General features: G+C 40.9%; 1 protein-coding gene across 1 annotated transcript in view; it reads right to left on the reverse strand.

Moving 5' to 3' along the window:
* Positions 1-25000, reverse strand: part of LOC105286641 (semaphorin-1A-like) — a 152411-nt gene that overhangs the window by 7184 nt on the left and 120227 nt on the right. The window contains exons 5-15 of the mRNA XM_026970528.1: positions 24464-24634; positions 7686-7773; positions 4981-5085; positions 4442-4530; positions 4161-4302; positions 3355-3703; positions 3050-3132; positions 2778-2876; positions 2237-2521; positions 1074-1217; positions 10-305 (exon numbers count right to left, since the gene is read on the reverse strand). Coding sequence (XP_026826329.1) covers positions 10-305; positions 1074-1217; positions 2237-2521; positions 2778-2876; positions 3050-3132; positions 3355-3703; positions 4161-4302; positions 4442-4530; positions 4981-5085; positions 7686-7773; positions 24464-24634 — 1851 coding nt within the window. The remainder of the gene's footprint in view (positions 1-9; positions 306-1073; positions 1218-2236; positions 2522-2777; positions 2877-3049; positions 3133-3354; positions 3704-4160; positions 4303-4441; positions 4531-4980; positions 5086-7685; positions 7774-24463; positions 24635-25000) is intronic.

A 25000-nucleotide genomic window follows, 5' to 3' on the forward strand; every position in this document is an offset into this window, starting at 1 on the left:
TTTCTTCACTTTCTGCACCGGCTTGTTCTCCGCCGACGAGTTGGCGTTCTTGCCATTTGGGTTCTTGGGCGGTACGTTAAGTACCAAGTTGATAGACTTGTTGTTGAATCCGGGCGACTCGGAGCTCTCCGTCAGCCGGTTGAGCTGTTGCCGTTGCTCGGATGGCTCCGGGTACGACGTACCGCGCAGCCTCTGGGAGAACCAGAAGCCGAACGCGAAGCCAGCCACCAGGGAACAGAAGCAGGTGCCTATCAGCGCTCCTGTCAACGTTTGCGCCGAGTATACCACTGGTGTCACAGTTACACCTGTAATCAGATTGCAGTCAATGTTGAGCGATGTTGGGTATTAATTTATTGTAACAACTGGTCGCGCGGTTTGTCACCGCAGAATATAAGTGCTTGGAACAGAGGGACAAACTTAAAGCGACAGAAGAAGTGTAAATGTAAGAGTAGGAACGATCACAGTACAGACAGTATACATGATTAATTCCTGCAGACACATCCCGAAATACAAACGCGTAGATGCTTCGTTATTGATGGTAACAATGCAACCAGAAAGATGACGAGTCTATGCGAAGATACGTAAAAGATGCACAGAAGATACCTAGAATAAGTTTTTTCATTTCCATTCATTCAATTTCCTGCATTTATAACAATAAATCACGCGATTTGAAAAAAAACCGAAAATTGAAATAATTTAATTGCTTTGCGGTGCGCATTGTCTGACATGGTCCTGCAGCTTTCAATATAGTAATATAGTAAGACAAATTTGATATTGAATTTGTTATTTCTGTAACATTAGTTTTTATACACAATCGCCAGCTCGTCTGATTGAATTCTCAATAGAGAGACCGTTTCCTGTGTGCTAGTGTATTGGTAGGGCAAATTAATTGCAAACGTGAAAGTCGATCTACTGTTCGAGAGAGAACAAATAAAGAACAATGGAGTGGAGGATCATCTAAAGCGAGTTCGCGATATTATGAAGTAAGTCCTTCAACGTCTAATGCTGAAGATATTAATGCTGCTGGCGTGAAAAGTGACGGTGAATTAATTCTGTATAGCGCAAATGGTTACCTTGAGGCTCGTTAGCCCTCGGCTGGGTACGGCCGTACTGATTTTCCCGATCCAACTCGATGACGATCTCATTGTCCCGTTCATCGGGCTGCTCGTCGCGCCCAATTTCGGGCGCTACTGCTGGTTGCACGGGCTTCGTCATCTCTGGAGTAACATTTACCAATATGATGATAGAGGACAGATGATGGCGTACAAAATGATTTGCATACTTATTGCCATGTACACCACACGTGCCACGTATGTCTTTATATAATACATGACGTTTTGGATAACTGCCGATTCAAGCGCATCACAGCTGGAGGATATTCGTACATGACGATTGTTGTTATTTAAAAATAAATAACTAATTAAAATCTATTTTTTTCATTTGATTAATTTAATCGTGTAAGTCCCGTTATTTTTATGACTGTACGATTTCTCACGATGATGATCCAAGCGCTTGGATGGATGTCAAGCTATCAGATACAACTCCAAATCATGATGTACGAATATCTTGGTACAACATTACGCGTCCAATCTGGAAGCGCTGCAAAGGCATACATGGCACCTAATGTACACCACGAGTACATGAGATGATGGCTGATTGTGAGTTGCGTTAGCAAGCAATGTTTCTGGCGTCCAGAAGATCGTGCACGTATTAATCAACTAGGAGTTATAAATGCCTTAACATGTGCGATATGCATTTTATGGACACATTTTCGGCAAAAAAGCGCGCCAAATAGCGTATTTAGATCGTCGGGTAGGAATTGAACTGTAGATATAATTCGCTGTTCTTGATTAATGGATCACATGTTTGGCTCAGCCAAGGCAATTACACTTAAATTAAAGCGGATGGAATTAAGAAAAATCAAGGAGCCTCACAATTTTTAAGCACTACTATGATTCTAAAAAAAAAATTAGGCAAAAATGGCCTTGTGGATGCAATTCCATCGTATAAAATTGTAAAGGCAACGTTCGGATATCGAGCAAAAGGAAGCGACTAATAAACCAATTCAAAAAATCATTTTCTTAAAGTCATGCCTAAAGATTTTACGTACTAAAAGTAATATTATTATTATTATTAATTCTCAATAAGTTTCAATAATTCGAAATAATTTATAAATTTTCAAATTAATTATAATTATATAATTTTATGTAAAATATATAGAGTTATATGCATATACCTTGTTCGTATCCGCAACTTCTGTGCCTGCCGGTAACGATATCCTGGAATAGCGTCTTGTCGGCATCGCTGTCGTGGAGTTTCGTCAGCACCGCCACGCAGAGATTCGCGGTCGCGTCCCAGGCGCAATGAGGATCTTGCAGAGCGACGCAGGATCTGCAGGTAGCCGCAGCAGGCGAATCGCAATGATGTAAGGGAACTGCGCGAATCTCGGAATCCGCGAACACCACCAGTTTGCTCGCCTCGCCAGCCAGATGAACCACCAAAAGATCCTTGACTGCTTGGCCTGCGATGGAAAAACAAATTATATGTATTACATAATATATCATATTATGCAAAGAGTGCATTTTTAAGATATTTTTTTATAATCATATAGGAGAAATTCTGCATTTCTAACTCGTTTCTCTTTTTAGATTGTTTATTTGTGAGAATGATATTTTTGATTAATATTTATAATGACTGTACATTATAGCCACTGCAGTAAAATATTTTAAATTTCATAAACTTTAATCTGTTATTTGCATACTTCGCGGGTTCCTTACCGAATTTTAATACTTGAACGTCGCTGACGATAACTTGGCCGACGCTAGATCGTGTCTCTGGCGCACGTGTATTGAGAGCCTTCAAAACACGGCCGTCGTCTGCGTGCAACAAGTCAATCTCGTTAATCTCTCAGTAATAATCTCGGTAATAAACTCATTATTATTATAAATAATAAATTTATATTGTATAACAATATTATTCCAATATAATGATACAAAACATAATTATTATATAAGCATCATGACAATTGTACGATTATAAATAGTTGTACCTGTTCCGATGTAGAGGATATCGTACGCTTTACCATCCAATGCTTTTACTTGGGGATCTACGGCGACTTTGGTAAATCTGTAACTAAGAATTCAAGAATTACATTAACATAATCATGCTACAAATATATTGAAAAAGTATGTAAAATGTATAATGTTGAAAAGTAAAAACTTCTAGCAATTTTTCTCAACATTTTCAAAAGGCAAAATTGACTCAGAACTTCAAGGAAATATAGAAACAAAATGATGATGAGAATTATCTTAGAAACTCAAAGACACGTGTTATGTAATCAGTTAGATGACTCACTTAAAACTGGTCTTGGTTATCACAGGTAATAGAAAGTAGGATTGCACCGCGTCGTCCATGAGAGGATGGGCCTTGACGAAATTGACAGTTATGTCCGGAAGTGTTCTAGAATCGTTGACACAGGCGCCGGGCCTGGGCTCAGGCACCTTTTCTGGCAGTACCCGTAGCCAATTGCTGTTTATAGTCTCCTGTTCCTTGAAAGCACCCTGGAAGACCTCTAGAATGCTGTCCATAGAGAACGCGCAGACAGCTGAGCCTCCGATAGAGTTTACCGGGGTCGTGAACACCCCGTAAACTAGACGCGCGGATTTTCCCGCGTATCGACCATCCGTTACGTCGCTCGTCGATTCTAGGCAACAAAGGATGCATTTGAATAAGTTCTTTTATCTTGTTTTCTACTGACAGTTACAGCTGTAACGTACCGTTTGAAATTTCAAGAGGCTTTTCGGACAACGTTTCATCACTGTTACACAGAAACGACAAGGAAAGTGTTTTAGGCTTTTAAATGGAAGCGCGCAGCCAGTTCCAACGTTAACAACTGTGTCGGAGGAATCGATTGAGGTAAAAACCGAAACTCTATTTACCCGCGCGCGCAGTGTTCCAATCGATGGCGATTATGGATCGCGGAATGGAATCGCGAAAGGTAATAGTGTGTGCAGTGTATATACACCCGCAGGTATAAGTGGAAACTAACGCGACACAGAACCGAAGAGGCTCTTTTTACGAGCCCTTTTAGATGCGCGCGAGAGCACTCGCTTGAAACTACTCGAGCGTAGTCGCGAAAAAGCGCGCATATGCATACTCACGTATTTCATTGAAGTAGAACGGGTACTCTCCCGGCACCGAGCAGTTCAGTCTCGCTTTCAGGAAACTCGTCCATCTGTCGCTAAATGCGTGCGGCCCGCCCTTGTCGTGCTGACAGACCCTGCCAACCCGCGAGTAGACCGCCTGAAATGATGAGAGTCAAGCTTGTGAGCGATCGACTCGGATCGACAGATCATGTCTCATGGTGAGAGAAGCTTGATAGAACTGTTCATCATCAGGGATTAATGGACCGCACGAATATAAAAGAAGCCAGAGTCCTCACCTTTCCGCAGTTCATGTACTCCACGGCCGTCTCGCGATAGAAGAAGAACACGTAATCCTGATGCGCAAACGAGCTCACAAAATTGGGACCTGAAATAATACGGGATTATACAGTTCGGGTTTAAGCGGCACGCGCGGCGTGCTTCCTTCCCTTTTAATTCGTCGACATTGGATATCCTTGTCAGCATATTACGCCGTACGGGAAAGTTTTAAATATATTCCCAGAGAGGAGAACGTGAAGCTACCATATCCGGGGATTTGAGCGACCGCGCATATATCTCGAGAAGAACGCAGACGGGATTCGAATATCACCGTGATGCGTTATACTGAAGATGTAACTGAAGACGCGCAACTGAACACGTAAAACACGTACTCGAATAACTTCAACGGATATCGAATCGCGCGAGAACCGGAGAAACAGAACATCTCGCGTTATTTTCACGAAAATTTGCTGAAAAAGGAAAAAGGGAATTCATGAAGTCGCGGAGGCATAGCCGAACTTCGCGGACACCTCGCACTTCCTGATTACTCGGGGCTTACCGTTCAGCTGGTTCAGATCCGAACGTTCGGTGCGAATTTTCTCCCTGTGTATCAGAGGCTCGCCTCCGGAGAAGTCGGCCACCGTCGCGGCGTACAACTGTCCCTCTGAAACATGCATAAACGTTTCCCGTCAGTCAGTCGCGCCTTCCACATTTGCAAGCTAAACGAGCACCATCAGGCCGATGGTTATACAGCGACTCTCAAGTTAATTCATCTATCTCCTGGCGCGTCTCCTGGAAATTGCTCGTTGAATTTACGTCAGGGGAGAGTATCCGCAGGGTGGTGGCTTATGTGTGCGAACGCACGCACGAGGATAACGCGCTATGTGGCACGACCGAACTTTTGCTCCCGTTATCAAAGTCCTCGAAGGGCCAACGGAGGCTGGAGCGCCTCTAAGCGATGCCCTATTTCGAGTTTATGTGAGCAATCATAGCGAGCTTAATTTCGCCAGTCCTCCCGAATTCACTGCATCCCCCATTAATATGTTGCCGTAAGTGGTGTTTGCGTCTACACGAATACCTCATTGTGTCTACCTCATTACGATTAAATGATGGATAAATAATGAGCTTGTTGGAAGCTGCGTCGAAATTTGAACGAATTTGATCGAATTATGCCAATGCAGTGAATGCCCATAGTAATAAGTATGTCATATAAATCATCCAAAGATGTCTCGATTGAAAGTAGAAAAAAATATAATTAAAAAATGCCGAGCATTTTTGACGTAACGTCTACATTTGTTCGATTCAACTGAGCGTTGCTATATAGCAACTCTGTAGCGTACCGAACTCTTCAACATTTTGTTCTTTCACGCCGCCCGAATCCCATTTAATGCGTATTCGGTGCCACGGCAATGGGGAATGGGAATTGGAAACGAGCTCGTCGATCCGCTCCAGGAGTATTCTGAGCCGTTCAGAAAAAAAGCTCGCCGTGTCGAGGAGATGTCGAGTCCGTGCAGTCGCATGAAGGGACAATTTTTCTCCCTGTCGCGCGGCTACCGGGCTACCGCGAAAGTCCCCGGCAGGAGCCGTGGATTTGATCAGTTTACGTGGGTATACACAGTGGGCATCTCATCGGCGGCGACTACATTTTCAGTTGTACTCCCGTGGAGGAGGATCCTCCAAGGATTCTCCGCGGCCCCTCGCGGAGCTCCCATATTTCACGTTCAAAAAGCACGATGGGATTTGAGGCCGGCCAACGTATGCGCGCGATAAGTGTATATAGCGGCCGGGCGGTCGTATATAACCGGGGGGCGAGGCAGACGTTAGACTTAGGGGATGAACGTGCCCCGTTGCAGGCTACAAATCTACCGTGAGCCCTGCACAACGAAGCCGAAGCCCGCGAATATCGTGCACACGCGTAATACCTGCGGGAAAGAGGCTCTCTCGCGTACGCGCGCGTGCTCTTCTTGCGCGGGTTCTTCGCTCGCGACCGTGCTCGGGGGTGATTTAATGCACCGTTGCGTCGGCGACGTGTTGTGTTGTGCTGCACGTTTTTCCGCACCGACGAAAAATCTCGGCGAAAAATTTCCCGGCGAGACTTGCCGTCCGCGCACTCGTCAACGCGCTCGCTGATTAGAAACGATAAGAGTGTCCCCGAGCTACTTCGCGTGTATATCTCTGGCACTCGAGCTTTACGTTTTAATTAAGATCGTTGCTCTTTCAACAACAGACGCAGCTCTCTCTCTCTTTGTCTCTGTCTCTCTTTCTCTCGACTGAACTAGGTTTACCTTCGACTTTAATCAGTCCTTTCGCTGACATCACTTTGCAGCTATTATATTAGCATGCGTTACGTGCGTCATCATATTTGTTTAATTCCCGTGCCATGACGCTGCTGTATGCGCGAGAATTTGGCGTTTCATTTGCAGTAAATAGCCGGCCTTCTATCGCAGATCGCGCATTACATTTCCCGAAGAACAAGTAACTCGAGAATCCTCTATTCTGAAGCGTTCGCACGCATATTTATCACGTTTACCAGACGGGACACGAATCGCACGTGTATCTCAATCGTCTCTGTGCGGAATGTATGAGGGCTCGTGATATTCGCGTTGAGCTTCTCGTTCTCACAAGCTACTCCACTCGTAGAGCGATCGAATCTCCCGAGTGGCACTTAGCATCGTCAAAGCCACGCGTCGCCTGTCAAATCTGGTGTACGATGCGGTGCCAGTGTGCGTGCACACAGCGTATGTTTCAAAATGTAATAAAAATCTCCTCGATAAATATTTTCCGCGGACACGGACAATTTTTCAAGCTATCGTAGAGTGGTATCGGATTTGACGCAAAAATGTTTTGATAATATTACGTTCACGCTGATCGCGCCGCGAGGATCGCTTCGCCCCGCGGAAAAATCTATTCTTTGAAATGTTAGCCGGGGTATCAATGCAGGAAAAATATCGGGAAAATGCCCGGCGCTTAATCGTGCAAGTCTCACTGCAAAACGAATGACACCGTTCTATATAATCTATTAACGCCCACCCGGCTGTTCTTCTTCGGCCAAGTTTCACGCACTCTCGACGCGACGCGAGTTGCAAGCGAGTTCTGCCTGCGAGTGCAGGCCATTAACGGGCAGCGTTCCATTTTCGGGACGAACTTTTATGGCGTGCTGGAATAATTCATGCGGTTTTTAATCTCGCTGATTCAATTGGCTCCGCGCAGTCGGAAGTTGAGTATCGTTCGATCTGTAACGCGATCGTAAACGGAGAAACTTACCGGCAAAAACCGCCGTGCTGTTGTGCCGTGGATCGTAAGGGCAAAGCCCCAAACCGTCCATGTCGCTTTTCTTCACGTACGTTCCATCCTGGAATACAAATAGAAATTCCGTATTACAGCACTTTTTCGTAAAGTTCTCAGGAAACCGTATGACGTACAGATGTGCCATTTTATCCGTCTTTTTCCTATACACGTATGCGTATTTTTGAAATGCGCACAACGTGAAATTGGAAACGTAATAGAAATATAGATTAAATTACGGTAGTCGGATAAATTATTAAAACGGAGTTTTCAGATAACTTGTGCTGTCAGAAGATCGTGCACATGTAACGTACCATCAGATAATTGACTTAACTTGAAATCATCAAATTAAGTAAATCAGTTTGCCTATAAACTGCAAAAGGATGTACTGTCAGTCACGCTATTTCCCGGAAACGCGAGATTTCCAGGAAATGGCTCGACACTTCCTATATCAGATTGATTTTTCTCGTGCAACGTAGCTCTCCATTGAAATATTCATTTACATTTACATTTATATGTACGTGAACGTAATGAGAAATACATCGATGTGTAGCGCCGTTAATGTAGTTTCAAGATATTAGCAATTTAATAACTAATTCCAATCGCAATTACCGTGCGCATACCTTTTTAAATATGTTAATAGACAATCGAAATATTATACGATATAATTTGTCGGCACCACTGGCCCGACTTTTCACAGGATTTTTGTTGAAATGTTGACAGACATAATAATAAAATAATTACATCGAGCCAATAACAAGCGGTCCACACGCGCGGTTCTTTATCAAGTAATCGCCGCGTAGTGATTGCGATGACTGATATTTCCTGTGACATTTTTCAATTGTTTGTCAGGCGTATAATTGAAAATCCAGCTTCCATCAAATATGTGAATTTGTAAAAGTGGATTTGCAAACGTATCAATTATACATCAATTATGTACGATATCTTACGATAGCGAATAGAGGCAATTTTTATTTAACAAACGGACGACGGTTTAGTAACGAGATTAATAACACACGATAAATTAATCAGATTTGTGATATAATGGCGCAGCCATCGCTGGCCGGATTCTATCTCCACGTTGACTCGTTGATATTATCAATTAACAAGGATGATACTATCTTATTTAATAATATTTTCATATAGTTATAGCATATTATCGATTGTATACATAATATATTTTATTTCATCAGGATAAATTAATATTGCAATAATATTTTTGGCTCTTTGGCTGATTAATTTATTAATTTATATTTCGTGTCGATTGCACAACTTACTATGTCCCGAGTATCTCTGTGACAAGAGAGTCATGTGCATACATCCCGCGTGCACACAGAACCGCAACGCCAATGTTTTGTGAAAATACACGCCAACCCCCTCAAGGGGTAGAGAACAATTACGGGAGCATCAAAGAAAGGGGGCACCTTACGAGACGCTTGATTCTCCAAAGAGAAGCAAGAAAGGAGAAAAGCTTGGTTCGTAACGAGTGCAGAGGCACAACCACGGTAGAGACGACCGATCGTAAGACGTGAACCACTGAAATGGCTGACTAAAAGCTAAAAGCCGGACAGACGAAAGCGAGAAGGAGGAGGGAGCGGGGAAATCGCGAATGGATTTCTCGTGGGAGGTAAAAGATAGATAGGTGGACGGGCAGCGATAGAATGAGTTGAAGGTTGCGGGAATCAGAAGAGGAAAAGAAGAGAAAGAGAGAGTGAGAGCGAGAGAGAGAGAGAGAAGGAATAGACGATGGTGAGGAAGTTTTTCCGACATGAGATTTACACCAAAGGTCCACCACAAATACGTAACATACGTGTACATACACCGTGACTGTTTCACACATCGAGACTGTTTTCGTTCGAGCGAGAACCAGATTTTCTTCTTCCCTCCGTACCGTCCGTACTTCGTTCGCGTCTAGCAATTTCTTCTCATACGGAGAGACGAAATGCAGGCGTGGCCGGGGAGCATAAATCGCTAAATCTCGTCCGATGTGTTTTCTACATCGCGCCACTGTAGAATCTCCTCTCGTAGCTCGCGGAACGAGCGCGAACTTTACGTCAATCGTTCACGCGATATCTTCCGATATGCGATATTGCAAAATTTCAACGGAAATTTAACAGCGGAAGGGCTTCGGGGGGCATTCGAGATACATGAGTGGATCATCGCACAAACATGGATCTTTTACATGTTCGGATCTCCGTTCTTGTTTATAAAAATTTGGGGAAAAAAGAAATATGCGTCTACAAGTTTAAGTATTACTCTGAGGACAATTCAGTTGAAAAACAAAAGAATTTAGCTGCTGCAATTTCGAGCTTACTTAGAGTTCGCAGTGCCGATCTTTTATCGCGGATTCTCATCGTTATACGCGGTATCTTAAGTCATCGCGATTTTCCTCCTCGAGGAAATCCGCAATTACGACGTTGATTTCTCTTGGTATGGAACAACTCAACCGGAAGATATTTCGAGACGTCGTTCTCTACGGCTTCACCGCTGTAATCAAGGATGGGAGTTTGGTTGTCCGCGAGTAAATTCTACAAATCGTTCATACAACGATTTCTCCTATTCTGCTGGATGTAGCTTCCTATTGAAAACCACAGATCGAGAAACGCACGAGAAACGAATCGTCAGAGAGCTGGCAGATACACAATACACACAAATACATTCTAAAATAACATTTTCGTGTACGAACAACCAAAAATGTGGAGACCCCGCGTTCGCAGATACATAGCGGTCTCAGAGAGGGAATACGCAGAGGGAAAACGATGGATCAGACGTCGATACTCGATAGCGCACTTAATTGGCTTCTTGCCGGGATGAATCGAGAAGGGAAAAAGCGAAGGCAGAAACGCGCGCGATCACGTAATACCGGACAGGTCCAGCGGCTGATAATGGAAGGAGTCGAAAGATCAACCGGTACATTAACGAGGGGTACTTTCGCGATAAAGTATTTAACGTGGCTCGTAGCCTGTGCGGGCGATAGAGCGTTCAGCAGGCGGGATGTAGCTACGTGTGTACGCGAGGTGGGATGCTGGCGAGCGGGAAACGGAAGGGTGCATCTTGCCCTCCCTGGGGTTCGCGACCCCGCACGAACCGAGGTATAGGTCAGAGTTGGCTACGTACTACGATAGCCGGCCAACCTGGCCGTGCTCCAAAACATCGTGATGCCCCGTATCTGGCATCTCCGAGCAGCTTGGAGCACGGCGTTCCGCTCGGCGTGGAGGATCGACGCGATATTGCGCCCGTGAGCGTAGCGGTCTTCATCCCCGTCTGTTCTATCTACCCAACTCCAATCCCTATCCGACGTTACGTCCAACGACCTGTCGTCCCGTTGCAGACATTTACCTGCACGAGCGATCGATCGTCATCGCCGGATAGCGCGACGATAAAGGGACCCGAGAGAGAGACTATTGATTGATATATAATAGGGGCGAGGAGAGTGTATCTGAACGGAAGTGAATCTGAATTTTTGAACGATCTAAATCGCGCCGCAAAGTTCTCGTCTTCTTCTGCTGCTCTCATCGCGGGCGGCACTCTTCTTTTTGCTGAGAAAACTTGTACTACAGCGTGGAATACTTTGAAATCTTTATTTCTCATTGATGAGACGGATTTACACGGACAAAGTTCACTCGCCGGCTTGATGCAGGTAAAGTAACTCTCGTTCACGCACGCTCTCCGCGTGTAACGGGAAACCTTGAAAAAACAAACAAACCTTGGAGCTTCCCGTGCTCGGGATCGTTTAACGCTGCGGCAGGACGAAAAGCTGCTTGCAAAATGTCATTCCCATCACCGCTAACTACCATGCTGGATAAAAATATATGCGATAAAAATAGCGTTCGTGCAGCGTAGAATTTTGTTTCCATCATCGGTCAATTGATCACGTATGCGCAGCCGAATCAAATGCATTGTAACTAGAACGCCACGTGCATCGCTCGAAACCACACGAATACATTGTGATTATACAAGCCACGTAGGTGCATGTTGAATTCGCCGCAATGAAAAGCAGTCGTATTTGTTCTCGACTTAATAAATATTGATCGTGTGTATACGTACAGCCGTTTCGTGCCATTCACTTTTTTTTTATTTTTCGAAAATACAATCACGGCAGTTGTATATTAACGAGGAAAATGACAATGAGTAGTTTTGCATCCGTTGAATTTTCGGAGCGACGCGTTGGCCGAATTGACGATAGTTACAATTGGGCACACGCCGGCAATCGTACAAAATAAACGTGACTTACTCGTGCGAATAAATCACAATTACCAGTATCGTCGGATAGTGTCCGTTTGCGGTACAGGTACTATAGAAAAAAATGGCCGGTTTATTTTAGATTTAATGAATGCGTGTAAATTTTAAAAAGGAGGCACAAATGTAGAATACAAAAATATTTTAAAGTCATATACGCAGTATACATTTTGCCGCGTAAATAAAAGCTTGAAAAAAAAGGGAGCGCACGCAGTAGTTTCAAGCGCATCAATTTGGTGTTAGTAGATATATCCATTAATGCATAAAGGTGTAAATGTAAAGTAAAAATAATATCGTAATTCGATACAATGTTCGCATCGGCACCTGCAAGTTTCTGATTATTAATCTTCCTTTTTTTCCAATACGCATCGGATGCCATCCGGGCGCTTAAGTTCATTTAACTCGTAATTTTATTTTCGGCTATGAAATTAATTCGGTGTTACCTTGTTTCGGTAGACGGGTGGAGAGGGCGGAAGTCATTACCATATGAATTACAAATACATGCAAATTTATATCCATAGCACTCGATGGGTCAATATTTGTAAAAGCCTATCCGCCAGAGTCCGATCGATCGTATACATGAATAAACGAGATGTACCGGCTAGGCATCCGCGCATCGATCGCGGATCTGTATCGTAATCGCGATTACGTGCAATTAATGCCGTGCGACAATGAGTAACGCGCGCTGCCAAATTAATAAATATCGATCGTTCCTTCGACGAATACTTGGAATAACGTACGCGCGGGCACATAAACAAATGGTTCATAAATATTTAATATTTGGATTGATACAGCGACCAATTCGGCGGATCGATGGCGTACATAATTAAACCGCGCATGCAGTAACAATTCGATAAAATTGTATCGATGGAATCGCACGTATAAATCACTGTTATCCGCTTATCACGCCTGCCGATATTGTTGCCACGTTCCGTGTAAAAATTAAATATTTTTATATTAATCAGTTAACCGCGTTTATTTACACGTTTAAAACGAACAAACTTGGCTTGCCGTTTAGAGAGTATATATAATTTTGATGACTATATTGATTGGACTTAATTGGACGTATTAATGGAAAATGGCTATCGTAAAGTCTGACGAGCTTCGCGCTTCGCGGAAATAATTAAAGATATAAATATGTACTTTAATCCAATTTTTTTCAATTTTTCGAAAAACGAATTTTTCAAATGCCACACGAAAATGAAGCAACGTGAACGAGGAGCGCGAACGTGCTCATGCTTTCGCAAGCAGGCATAATTGGCTAACTCAATTCGTAAAACTGTCAGAGAATATCGAATCCCCCTTTTTTGATTATTCATGACATTTCCGATGTAGCTCGACTAGATAATTCTGATAGACTTTATGAAACGCGCAATGTAAATTCTCCTCGCACGTGATTAATGATGAGATAGACCTGTCACCACCCTATTTAGAAAATCGACTAGATTCAGCCAACAACAGAGATTATATCACATTGGGATGCACACGCACGGACCAATAGCACACAATTTCGCCGTGCTTTACGCATCTGCATATTGCTGAGTATCTGAAATAGAATTTGTGATAAGCAAAACCACCGAGGGCTTTAGATTGCCACGATAACTAATGAATATGCCGCAATGATTGATATTATTAATAGAATCGAAATACGCGAAAACGCGCGCGTGCATAATAATGAAGCTATTATAGCAAAGCCGTATTATGTGCGAACGTATAATAAAGTGCAGGAGGGGAAGGCTGCGTCAAACTGTTAATATGAAAGATCGTTGTTGTCCTCATTATCTCGAAGTAAGCACTTTCAGACTTAAAAGCATCGAAATCTAATCAATTGACGTGAAGAACTCCTTCGAGATCCTTTCTCGGCGAGAGCAACGTCGATATACGTATCATTAAATATATTCCGGACGTCCTGATCGAATCAGACCGCGAGTACTCGAGTACGTTCAACGAGAACGAAGAGAGACCTCCTTCGGGGCGGAAGCAGCGTCTGCAAGACGGTGAATTCAGCCGGAATCCCATTGGGAACCGGCGGCTGGTCTTCCCGTGTACACCACGACAAAGCGTATGCTCGCGATACGAGAAGGAAGACAAAGGACGGAGACGTACAATGAACCGATTAATTATTCTAATTAACCACGACTGTCCTCGGCAAATCTTTATTTAACCGTTAGTCCGTTCGCAAGGTGCTCCTTTATACACATGTGTATGTAACGTAGGGTTGCTGTGTGTGATACCCAGCGGTATCGTGCTCATGGAAATCCGCGCGGTACAGTGGTAGATGTTTCCGCAAAATGTGCAAGTAGATAAATAAAATTCGTCGGGAAAAAATATATAAATGACAAGTAAATCGCTTCGGAGACGTCTATCGGATTATCCGTCAAACGTATTTTCTTATAAATTTTTCTTTATAAATTCTTCCGGCTCGAGATAAACGTCGGAAAAATTAATTTCCTCGCGGAATCGTGCGGAGCTGCATAGATGTAACTGGGTTATTGTTCGATCGAAATATTAATTATTGTAATTATTCACAACAGCCTTCGGTAAATCTTTATTTAACCGTTAATCCATTTGCAAAGTGCTCCTTCACACACATGTGTATGTAACGTAGGGTTACTGTGCGTGGTACCCAGTGGTATCGTGCTCATGGATCATCCGCGCGGTATACGTACAATGATAGATGTTTCCTCAAAGTGTGCAAGCAGGTAAATAAAATGCGTCGGGAAAAATACATAAATGACAAGTAAATCGATCCGGAGACGTCTATCGGATTATCCGTCAAACATATTTTCTTATAAATTTTTCTTTATAAATTCTTCCGGCTCAAGATAAACGTCGGAAAAATTAATTCCCTCGCGGAATCGTGCGGAGCCGCATAGACATAACCGATTGTTGTTCGATCGAAAATTTTCGTTTACTTGCTCGCACTCCTAATGATTTTAGACGAGGGTATATCGTGACAGTGATACCGACCACACGTACGTCTCGGAGGTGAAAATGAATAAACGGCGGTTTGCGTGAATGTGCTCCCTCGCTCATCCGTACAGGCAGAACTTTGTACAATCTGGTCGCATATCCGGTCGAAAAGCCTCGTGGAGAGCCTACGTGCGCCTGTCGAGGCGTTCGTGCGGTTCAATGAGGCTTACAAACACGCGCGCAATAAACGGCATGCGGTGCGTTGTTTATATAGAGCATGTATTATACATACGAAAGAGACCTGTGCAGAACGTACGTGAGATTTGCATGCGCGCGTAAGCACGTGTAATTTTGCCGATTGGTTCATTTTGTTACTGTAAATATCCGCCGAACTTGTACGCTAACGATTGTCCGGTGAATCTTTTTTTGAAGCAACTCTGATGACAGCTGTGCGAGATTGGACTACAAGCGTGTGACATTAATTCGCGACATACTTTATGAGACGCGTTACATTAAAAAAGATATATAAAGAAGAAAACTAGGGAAAATAATGTTAACGGATAACAGTAATTGATCAATAACATTATATTGTATCAAAACTGCCAAAAATATGATTTCTCATGACTGTTACAATTGAGCTACAGCATGCTTTATTGCATATTCAATTTACATTAATTGGCCCGTATTCAACATCAATATCACTGCACTATTTTTGATACGAATATCGAGAATGTGTCGGCGTCGACATGGCGTTAACATGGCGCTTTCTTTAGTAAGCCTTAAAAATGCATGCGATATTTGATAAAACAGGAGAATTTGCTTCCTAGAAACAAGAATATCGCCAGTTGGTCTTCTTAAAGTACAAATTTTTAATTAAATTAATTCCATTAAAATGCGAAAGAGGCATTTATAAAACGTAATACTTGGACGTAAAAAAATAGCTCATGGTTTCGGTGTAATCGGCTTAACGTGCAAGTGAGCTAATAATTCTCTCTCTTTCTCTATGTACTTTATGAGCGATGTCACGACTCAAACAGAAATAAAAATACATTCTCTGAAACTTTTTAATCAACAATTGAAGTTAGAGACGACGATACCGAACACACTTACCTATCGTATTGCAAACTCTATTGCGATACATTTCTATGTCATTGCAAGGAATGGATGACGGTGAAGTAGGATTTCATTAGCTGAAACCAGATATGTTTGCTATTGTATCGTCGATGCAACGTATGTCGGGTATATCATCTGGTTTACACTGATAATGGTTAACGCGCAACATGTTGAATTTTACCGAGACGAAGCACTATATAGATGCTACTAATAATCCGACAACTTTTAGGTTGAAACTTTTCATGCTCCTTTCTATCAAAAACAGTATCAGTTTTTGTACACGTATGGGTGCTGTGTACCAGTAAACGTTGTACCTATGAAATAATAGACAACAAATCGATAATCGGAGAAGATGTAGCAGTACTTTTGTCAGTATACGCGCTTTTACGAGAAGTACGTTCAAATTTCTCTCAACACCAAGACTTAAAAGATTTTATGTATTATATATTGTAAGCATTGTACAATAGTTCTTACGCCGTGAGATATACGTGGTTATTATGATCTGTAACTTGTTGTCCACAATAATTGGATAAGAATATATATATATATATATATATATATATATATATATATATCACAACTATAGATGCAATTATAATATGTTTAGCAAGTTGTATGAAATGTTCTTTATGTAATAACGTTCGAGAGATCTGAAATATAACGCAATCAACATTTTCCATAATCATGCAAATTATTATTACTTTAGTTATCGAGATTACGAAAAATTATATTGAATATTATGAAAGAAAATTCTTAAATAAACTTTGAAATATCGTGTTAGTCCTTTAAAAAGTTTAAGTTGGATAAGGTAAGTAAACTCACTCCAAAAAGATTAAGACTCATGCAAATTACACCAACCACAGCTATACCGAAGAATAAATTTCCAAAATTTGAAATAAAACATGTAGAGAACCTTCAAGGAAACGAAAATATTCTATGTTACATAATATAATATAATATAATATAATATAATATTATATTATATTATATTAGCTTGGTGTAAAAGAATTGCGATTTATGTTATTTAACTTAATAGCAAACACCGCAATTATCTTTGCACTTAATACTTTAATAATTATAATTATATTATTATTAGACGAATACTAACTCCATTGCTTCGCGGTGAATATTTACAGCATAAACTACCTCTCTATAAAGCATCATCTCTTTCTTCACGTTAACATTTTCCAGCACATTTCTCCCCAATGCTTTCTCGAGACGGTAACTGCGTATAGAAATAATTTCTCTGTTGTAATTATACAGTCTTCCCACGCGAAAAAAAGGATTTGCTGACACCGTACATTTTACGAATCATAATTTTTTCGTGTTTCTGCAATTTTACATCTCAATATCCAACTTCTTCACCTGGCCAATTGAAATATTCCGCATCCATGCTCTACGTATAACAAGAGCATCAGTCCTATTGCTGCAAATACAGTTCCTCTTATACTAAAGGCTACGTTAGTGTGCAGCAAAATTAGATACAAATATTTTTCTTGATCGACAAAGTACTCAGTCAGGATGAATTGCATCGGGAGATTAGACTTATTTAAACGCAGAATAATATCAAGAAAGTACGGCACAACCGGCAGCATATTAAAACTGATCAGGTAGCATACGAGAATAACTGGGAATGTTTAAAGAAAAATAACCAAATAAATCACTGTTTTCAATTTTCCAGAAAGTATTGTATTGTACATTGAGGCTGTCTTACATATAAGTATGATTGTAAAACGTTTTGCGTTGTTGCCATATTTTTGCATGATAGCAATCTCGTTCTTGTCTTTTAACTCGTTACACATATGTTGAAGTTGTTCAACTAAAGCTCTTACCTATTGCGTTAACACACAACTATTTGGCGTTCTTCATTATAAATTTTCAAAGGGATCGTTTTAAACAAAAGCTCGTTTATCAGAGATGTTTATTTGACCGAGCAGAATGAAAGCTTGACTTACAGTATAAGCGTTTGCCCAGAATGAGTTGTATGTAATTATAAATATAACATTGAATGATACGACTGAAAGGACTTGAATAACAAGATCAAGGGTGAACTGTATAGTCAGGAATACTGTAAGCTGCGATTAATAGAATTATTAGAATTATTAAAAGAATGTTATATTTTAACATTGAAATTTATTTGCGATTGTAACTAATTATATAAAAAAAGGTATGGATGATGGGGAAGAAAAAGTTTGAAGGAGATTTTGGGGAAGATGAATATGATTATTTGATAAATTAATAGAGCAGTGATGGGCTAGGGATATAAAGTTAGGAAGAGAGAGAATGGATGGAAAAGTTGGAAGGAAGATACTTTAGATGGGTATTAGTAGTGGACGGAATAGTAGACGGAAGGATGCTGAGTTATCTACTAAAACAGGAACTGCAAAACCAAAAGTTAAGAGGAAGAGTACAGAAGTGGTGTTCGAAAAAAGTCTGTGAGAAGGAAAGAGAAACGGATTGGCAATAAAGTGTTGGGAGGAAATGAGACAAAGGAAGGGAGAGTGGATTCAGGGAGGCGGAAAGAAGAAAATTTTTTGCAAATATAGGAATGAAGATAGAGGAAACGAAGAAAGAAAGGTAGAAGAAAGGAGATATGGTTTAGTGAGATGGATAAGGAGAAGCAAAGAAAGGAAAAATGGGAAAAGATAAGAGAATCAATATAGAATCAAATAGGTGGTATTCGGGTAAATTTTGAATTGTTTTGGGAAAAAGTTTTTTGTATCTCACATCTCGAAAGTACTATCCAATTAAAAAGCTGTATCGATTGGAATAAGTAGTAATTCGTTAAGTTGGGTGAATACGTCGCGTGCAGAAAAACTTTTCAGTCCAAATCCAAAATGATTTGTTGAATAGTATAAATAGTTTATACAGCTAAAAAATATATAGCTTTTCACTGCGCAACGCGTTCACTATTCTTTTTCGAAGTTATGTTTATTATTAAATCATGACATAAAACATTTTGTAGACTTCGATGCTAACTCTTCGAAAAATGTAAAAAATCGAGAATTTATTTAAAGCTTAAATAACAAAACCAAAGCGTTGAAAAAAGACTAAAACTCTTGCATATACTTAATACGTATATAAAAATGTAAAACTTGTAGAGGTGAAGAAACTTTATATCTAGAGATATCATATCGATATAAAATTAAGGATATACTTATAAGGACATACCTGAAATATCACAAAGCTATCTAGGATACCAAAAAACAGAATCAACTGTAGGTAAACAAATTTTGATTGCTCGTAAGTTTGATTGCCACAGTCCAACTAGAAGTAGCAAAATTCTGTTGAGGTGGAAGTGTTGGGTTTTAACAGATCGTCATTCTACGAGATTCGCGAGATGCATTTAACTACGGAAAAGCCAGCAACTCTTCACGCATTCTTCTCTCTTGGAAAGAATTACTGGAAAATTATTTTTGAATTTCGCTTTTTAAATTCTATAGTAAATTTTTAAATTCTAAATTCTATAATATTGCGCAATTTAGCATAAATCGCAAGAGGGTGTAAAACACTACCGTGAGATCGGGACACTCGTAATTTAATGTCGTTGCACGGGAAGAAGTGGGTGATTAAGCGATCGATTACTTTGATAGCGAGAAGAAAATTCAACGGATGTTCATTTCCCACAGAAAAATACTTGTGAAATAACGTCTTGATCGTAGTCGGCGCAAACGCAATCACCCTTCTTTCGCAGGTCGATGTCTCGCGTGCTTTATTCTAATGTGCGGACACGAGATACATTTATCCTTTGAGAAAGCAAGCTGACCTGCGTGCCGCCGTATCTGCGGAGTTATCGCCGGTATAGTACAAAGTATAATATAATATAGTATATACTACATCTTTTTATGCATGTTTTACATTCATAAATTTATATTTTATTTATATTTTAAATTTATATTGTTTGATGACTCGAGTGATTGAAAGATAAGATTGAGAAAAGAGTATAAATCTGTAACAGAGTTGGTGGGAATTGATTGTTGTGATCGCAAATCGCTAAGCTTAAGCTTTATCATTTATGCATCTGAAAACTCTTTTAAATATATACATAAGATCATAATCAAAAATCCTACATGGATCCAGTTTTCGTTAAAGAAAGATTGGCTTCGAATTACTCGGGGAATCGGTAAAAGATAACTCGATAGATGTCTCGAACATTTTGCGTTCATTGCGAGCCAACATTTTTTGGAAATATTACCATTGTGCGATGATGGAAAGTTTGCTCATACGTTGCAACGACGTGATACACATGTGCGCGTGTGACGCGGATTTTAGCGATTAGCTAGTGAAATAGAATGCGGAATGAAAATGTTGAATCGCCATGATCGATCGAGTATCTTCCTCGGCTTCGTGGCTTCCATTTCCACAAAGCGAAAAACGGAAAAAAGAGACGGACGCACGGCCGGTGCGGCTTACTGTCACTCGTCACGCGGCATGTACTTCATTCAAATAACTGACATACGTCGCGCTGTTGGTCGCTTTTGCTGAAACGTCAGCGGACTCGGCCGAATAAACAACGCATAATTATAAAAAAAGGGGAAAGAACACCACGTCGACTTCAACATTATGACGTCAAGCGATTATCGATGCCGCGGTATTCTACAATATTTGTCATGCATTATGAACTGCTCATGATTCCTACGAATTATTCCTAAAATGAATGGCATTTTTTAGTTGTCAATTATGCAGTAAATTTCGTACAGACGAGTATTTTTAAGAACAAATTTCAAAACATAACTTTAATGGTGTTTTCGTCACTTTTAGAAGTAGAATGTGGAGGTTCTGTTTTTATTTCGATTCTTATCTAATATGTTTCTTTTTTTAAAGAAAATCGTGATATTCGTGCGATCAACAGCGTATGATACAGTCAAACGGCTTGAACGCCATCAGAATAAGTGTAACGCTATAAACGCTCGCATTTCATTCCATTTTAATGAATAAAAGCTGCGTGTCAGTCTGAAGATCCGCATTAAAGACTGAATAAATCAGCGGCAGGTTCTCTCGATTACGAGAGATAACTCGTTTGTTCTTCGTTCGTTTCGCTTTTTAGCGGATTAGTAGTTATTAAAAGAGCACGGATCGTGTCGCACGAACCAACAGAGACTCCCGGCTTTTACTCGTTATACTAATTACTTCGCCGAGCGAGTTACAGCAGTCGCTTTGAATTATCTCGTCGCACGATAAAGGGTAATAGTCGAGGAACGAAAAAGAGAGTGTGCTCGGGCTAAAGCTGCTCGCGACAGTAATGGGATCGATATTTCTAACGACTACGCGAATGAACGTTGATTTATCGTTATCGAACATAGGTGGCGGTTAGAGTTTCGCGACGGATAAAATACGAGAGCGAAAAATTCGCCACTCCGCCGTATTTGTTGTACGTATGTACATGTATGTACATGCACGCGGACTAATCTCTAAAACAAAAAAAAACGATTAAATATCTTGAAAATAAATCTCATTGGCAATTTTATAAACACTGTAATAAACACATGCGAAAAAAGTTCTGGAGGAAAATTATTAAAATATGGAAATAAACCTCATTTTATAAATATTCGATCAACCTGACGGTTAATTCCAGTTAATGATTTCATCACAATTATTCTCATAAATTATTATTACATATAACGAACACGTATGTTCCGGTGGTGATTTTCGATTATCTTATGACTGAATTTTCTTGTACGAGATTAAATAATCGGCAATTCCAACGACACGTGACACACGCTGAGATGTGTTTCGACGAACATTTCGACTCTTTCCTTTTTATTTGTCAATAATTCTCATGACGTAAATCTTGCGTGCTGAAAACTTGTGCTGAAAATCAGACCTACTTTGCGTATGATTTATTTGCCGCCGTGCACGCGGTTGCAGCGGATGAGTTTTTAATGGCGCATAATACGGAAGTAAAATTGCTGGCTTTCGTGGACGCGGGAATTAGATCTCGCGTGAGAAGTGAGGGCATCAGTTTTCCATCAGGGATCGAGAGGCATTACGCCGGTAAATAAATTCCCTCTCACAGTAACGGAATGATAAGGTATTGCGGTATCCAGAGAAGACGCCAGTTACTTTCACGGAGTCTCGTCGATACGTCTTCTTTCGAGAACTTGGAAGCTTCACCGACTGATTACTGCAGAAGATCCCGACAAATTTTGAGGATTGGCACATTCAAAATCGACACACATAGGAACACTGCAGCATTTTTTCAATAAATTCAGAATCAAAGGAGAAGATTCGAATTTTAATTTTACAGTAAAAAATTCTCTCCTTTTGACGTCGGCATTGGACGCGATTATCGTAGGAAATCGTAATTAAATATTTTCGCATGATGATTCTAAAGCAATAACACGTACGATATAATTAATGAAATAAATATAATAAATATAATAAATTAATAAAATATAATTAATGAAATAAAAATAAATATTACAGTAGTCTAGCTCATTATGCAATATAATTGAATTCACCTGTCGGTTGTAACACTTTTCTATGTACTCGTGCGCATAACGATAAATAAGCTATTCTCGTTTCGTTTACTTTACAATGCCATAATTCTCTCGTAATAAGCTCGATCCAACTGCAGATAAGCGTATCCGAACACACATGCGCCATTATCTTTCATGTCAGTTACTGGATCTGCAGGCAGCAGCAACCCTGTCATCTGTTTGAAATCGGGAGAAAGAGACAGAGATGAAAAGCGAAAGAGAGAGAGAGAGAAGGAAAGAGAAAGAGAAAAAAGGGAAAGGGAAGAAAAAGATATACGAGCAGATAAATCACGCTCCCGTGCCATTTTTCCTATTTTCCTTTTGCCCTATCTACCGCCCACCTTGGTCGTCGTCGCCGCCATGACGACGCGTTTCCACGACGTGGCCATTATTAAGACGCCAGGGCGCCGCGGCGTCTTGCCGCGTTCGCTCTATATGGGCGCCGGTCTTCGGAGAGAGCGCGGCATAAAGAAACTTATTCGATCCGTAACTTTATTCTACGATCCGATCAAGAGCACCCGCCTGCAAAATTCCCTGTTAATCATTTTCCTTTTTCGATCCCGTTTACGCGCAACTCAAGTTAACTGGGGTTACTAACTGCTACTAACTGCTAACTGCTAACTGCTATAGAGAAACTTGTCGAGTCGAGTAGATCGGTGGATAGCGTGGGAGAGCGCGAGAAAGACCGCGAAATCTTAATTGACGATACTTGATTGATAATCGCGCCCCGGCGATCATCTGGTTGGAAGCGTGCACGAGATTAAGCGATTCCGCCGTTATTCAATCGCACGCAACCCGCGATTGGCTATTATCGATTTCGGCTGGCTGTAAAACAAAAGTAACGTCTCGTGAAACACAATCATTAGTTACTGCCTTATTTTACGGTGTTACGTAACTCGATATAAAGCTTCGGCGTCCGGCACGTATGCAGACGACGAAAGCGTTATGTAATTTGAAAGCCATGCGCCGGAATTGCATGAAACTTTCAGGAAACGTTGGCAATACCGTTACGGATATAACGATGCCATTGCGGCAACCCCGGGGCATCTCGTTCCCGTATATATTGTACAAACACGAAGGGTTAAATGTGCTTTACCAATTGCTCGGTTAAATTCCGCTACGTTTTCAAATCCCTCTGAGAAAATTACCTGTCAAAGTCGATTGTTCCTTTGTCCGCACATTAGCTGGCTCATTTGTTGTGTATCGCGTAATTTTATACGATAATACGTTACACGCATTTTACGTGTCTACTTTTTCCGTTGCGATGCGCTGATAGGCAAAAATTCTCAATCTCCAGGATTCACGAACATTTAATTGCATATCAGTGCTTCAAGATTATTAAATACATTATTTTCGACACATATTAACTCCTTAATAAACGATGTAATTACCGATTTTTGTCGGTATTACGGATAATTACTGATAACAGAGTAAACAGAATTAAACATTCGACTGACGAGCTGTTTGTCTGGTATCTCATCAGATGTGTACACATAAATAACTTTAATGTAATTATTTTTCATGTTTGAGTTAACACGAGTCTGTGTATCGTGATAATATAAAATAAGATAATAAATAAAGTACTGCCCGAGTCGGGCTTACGCACTAAGGGGTCAATGCTTTCTTGATATTGCTTATGATTCACAATCTTTTTTCAGCATGGTAGAATGGTTGTAATATATATTCATTATTAAAAACATTAAAAGAAAACGAATATTACAATTCAATACATCGATCTTAATAAATATCTATAGATATTTATTGTGAATTTAATTTTTGATTTTTAAATAAAACTTTACAGAGATGACTGATAATCAAGATAACTCGTAGACCACAAATAATTCAAGCTACGACAATTCAGTCCTTAAAAACGTTGACTTTATGACACGTATGAAACATGCATCAAAGCGTGTTACGTTCCTTTCTCGTTTAAAGTCTGTAGACTCTTCCCTTTCAAAGCTTCGAGGCGCGCTTAATAATTATTCCGCTCGTAGTTAAGACTCATGAGCTTACCTTGATCGTGAATTGTCTGCAGAGCGGCTTGTAGGCATTCGTGCCGCAAACGAGGAAGCGATCGGGGCCTTGCCTGCCAAACACTCGTACATAGTTCTGGCACTCGTCATCGTTGCGCCCCTTCAAGTAGCAAAGCTGGCGATGCGCCTCGGTGCTGGACCACTGCAATCTCTGAAACAGGCAAGACCGGACAAACATTACTACCTCAGGTCTCTCAATTGACTTGACGTCAAGTACAACACCAAGTACAGCGAGAGTTTGTACAACGAAATCCGATTAGAGGTCAGCCGAAGATTAATACCCTTGTATGAAAATCGAGAGCGATTCAAACGCGCGATCTTAATCCGCTTGCTCGCTCTGACAAGAGAGAGAGGGCGCGTATCGATTTGTCGCGCTTGCTATTCGCCCGTGGTTTCGCGCGAAAGGAGGCTCAATTTAATAATTCCCCCGAATCGCATTAATTTTACGAATTACCGCTTCGTCCGGCAGATTTAGTGGCGGGCCCGCAAAGAAGAATGCAAAGTCGCGCTCAAACGT

The sequence above is a fragment of the Ooceraea biroi genome, chromosome 6 (assembly GCF_003672135.1).
Source record: "Ooceraea biroi isolate clonal line C1 chromosome 6, Obir_v5.4, whole genome shotgun sequence".
Classification (NCBI taxonomy): domain Eukaryota; kingdom Metazoa; phylum Arthropoda; class Insecta; order Hymenoptera; family Formicidae; genus Ooceraea; species Ooceraea biroi.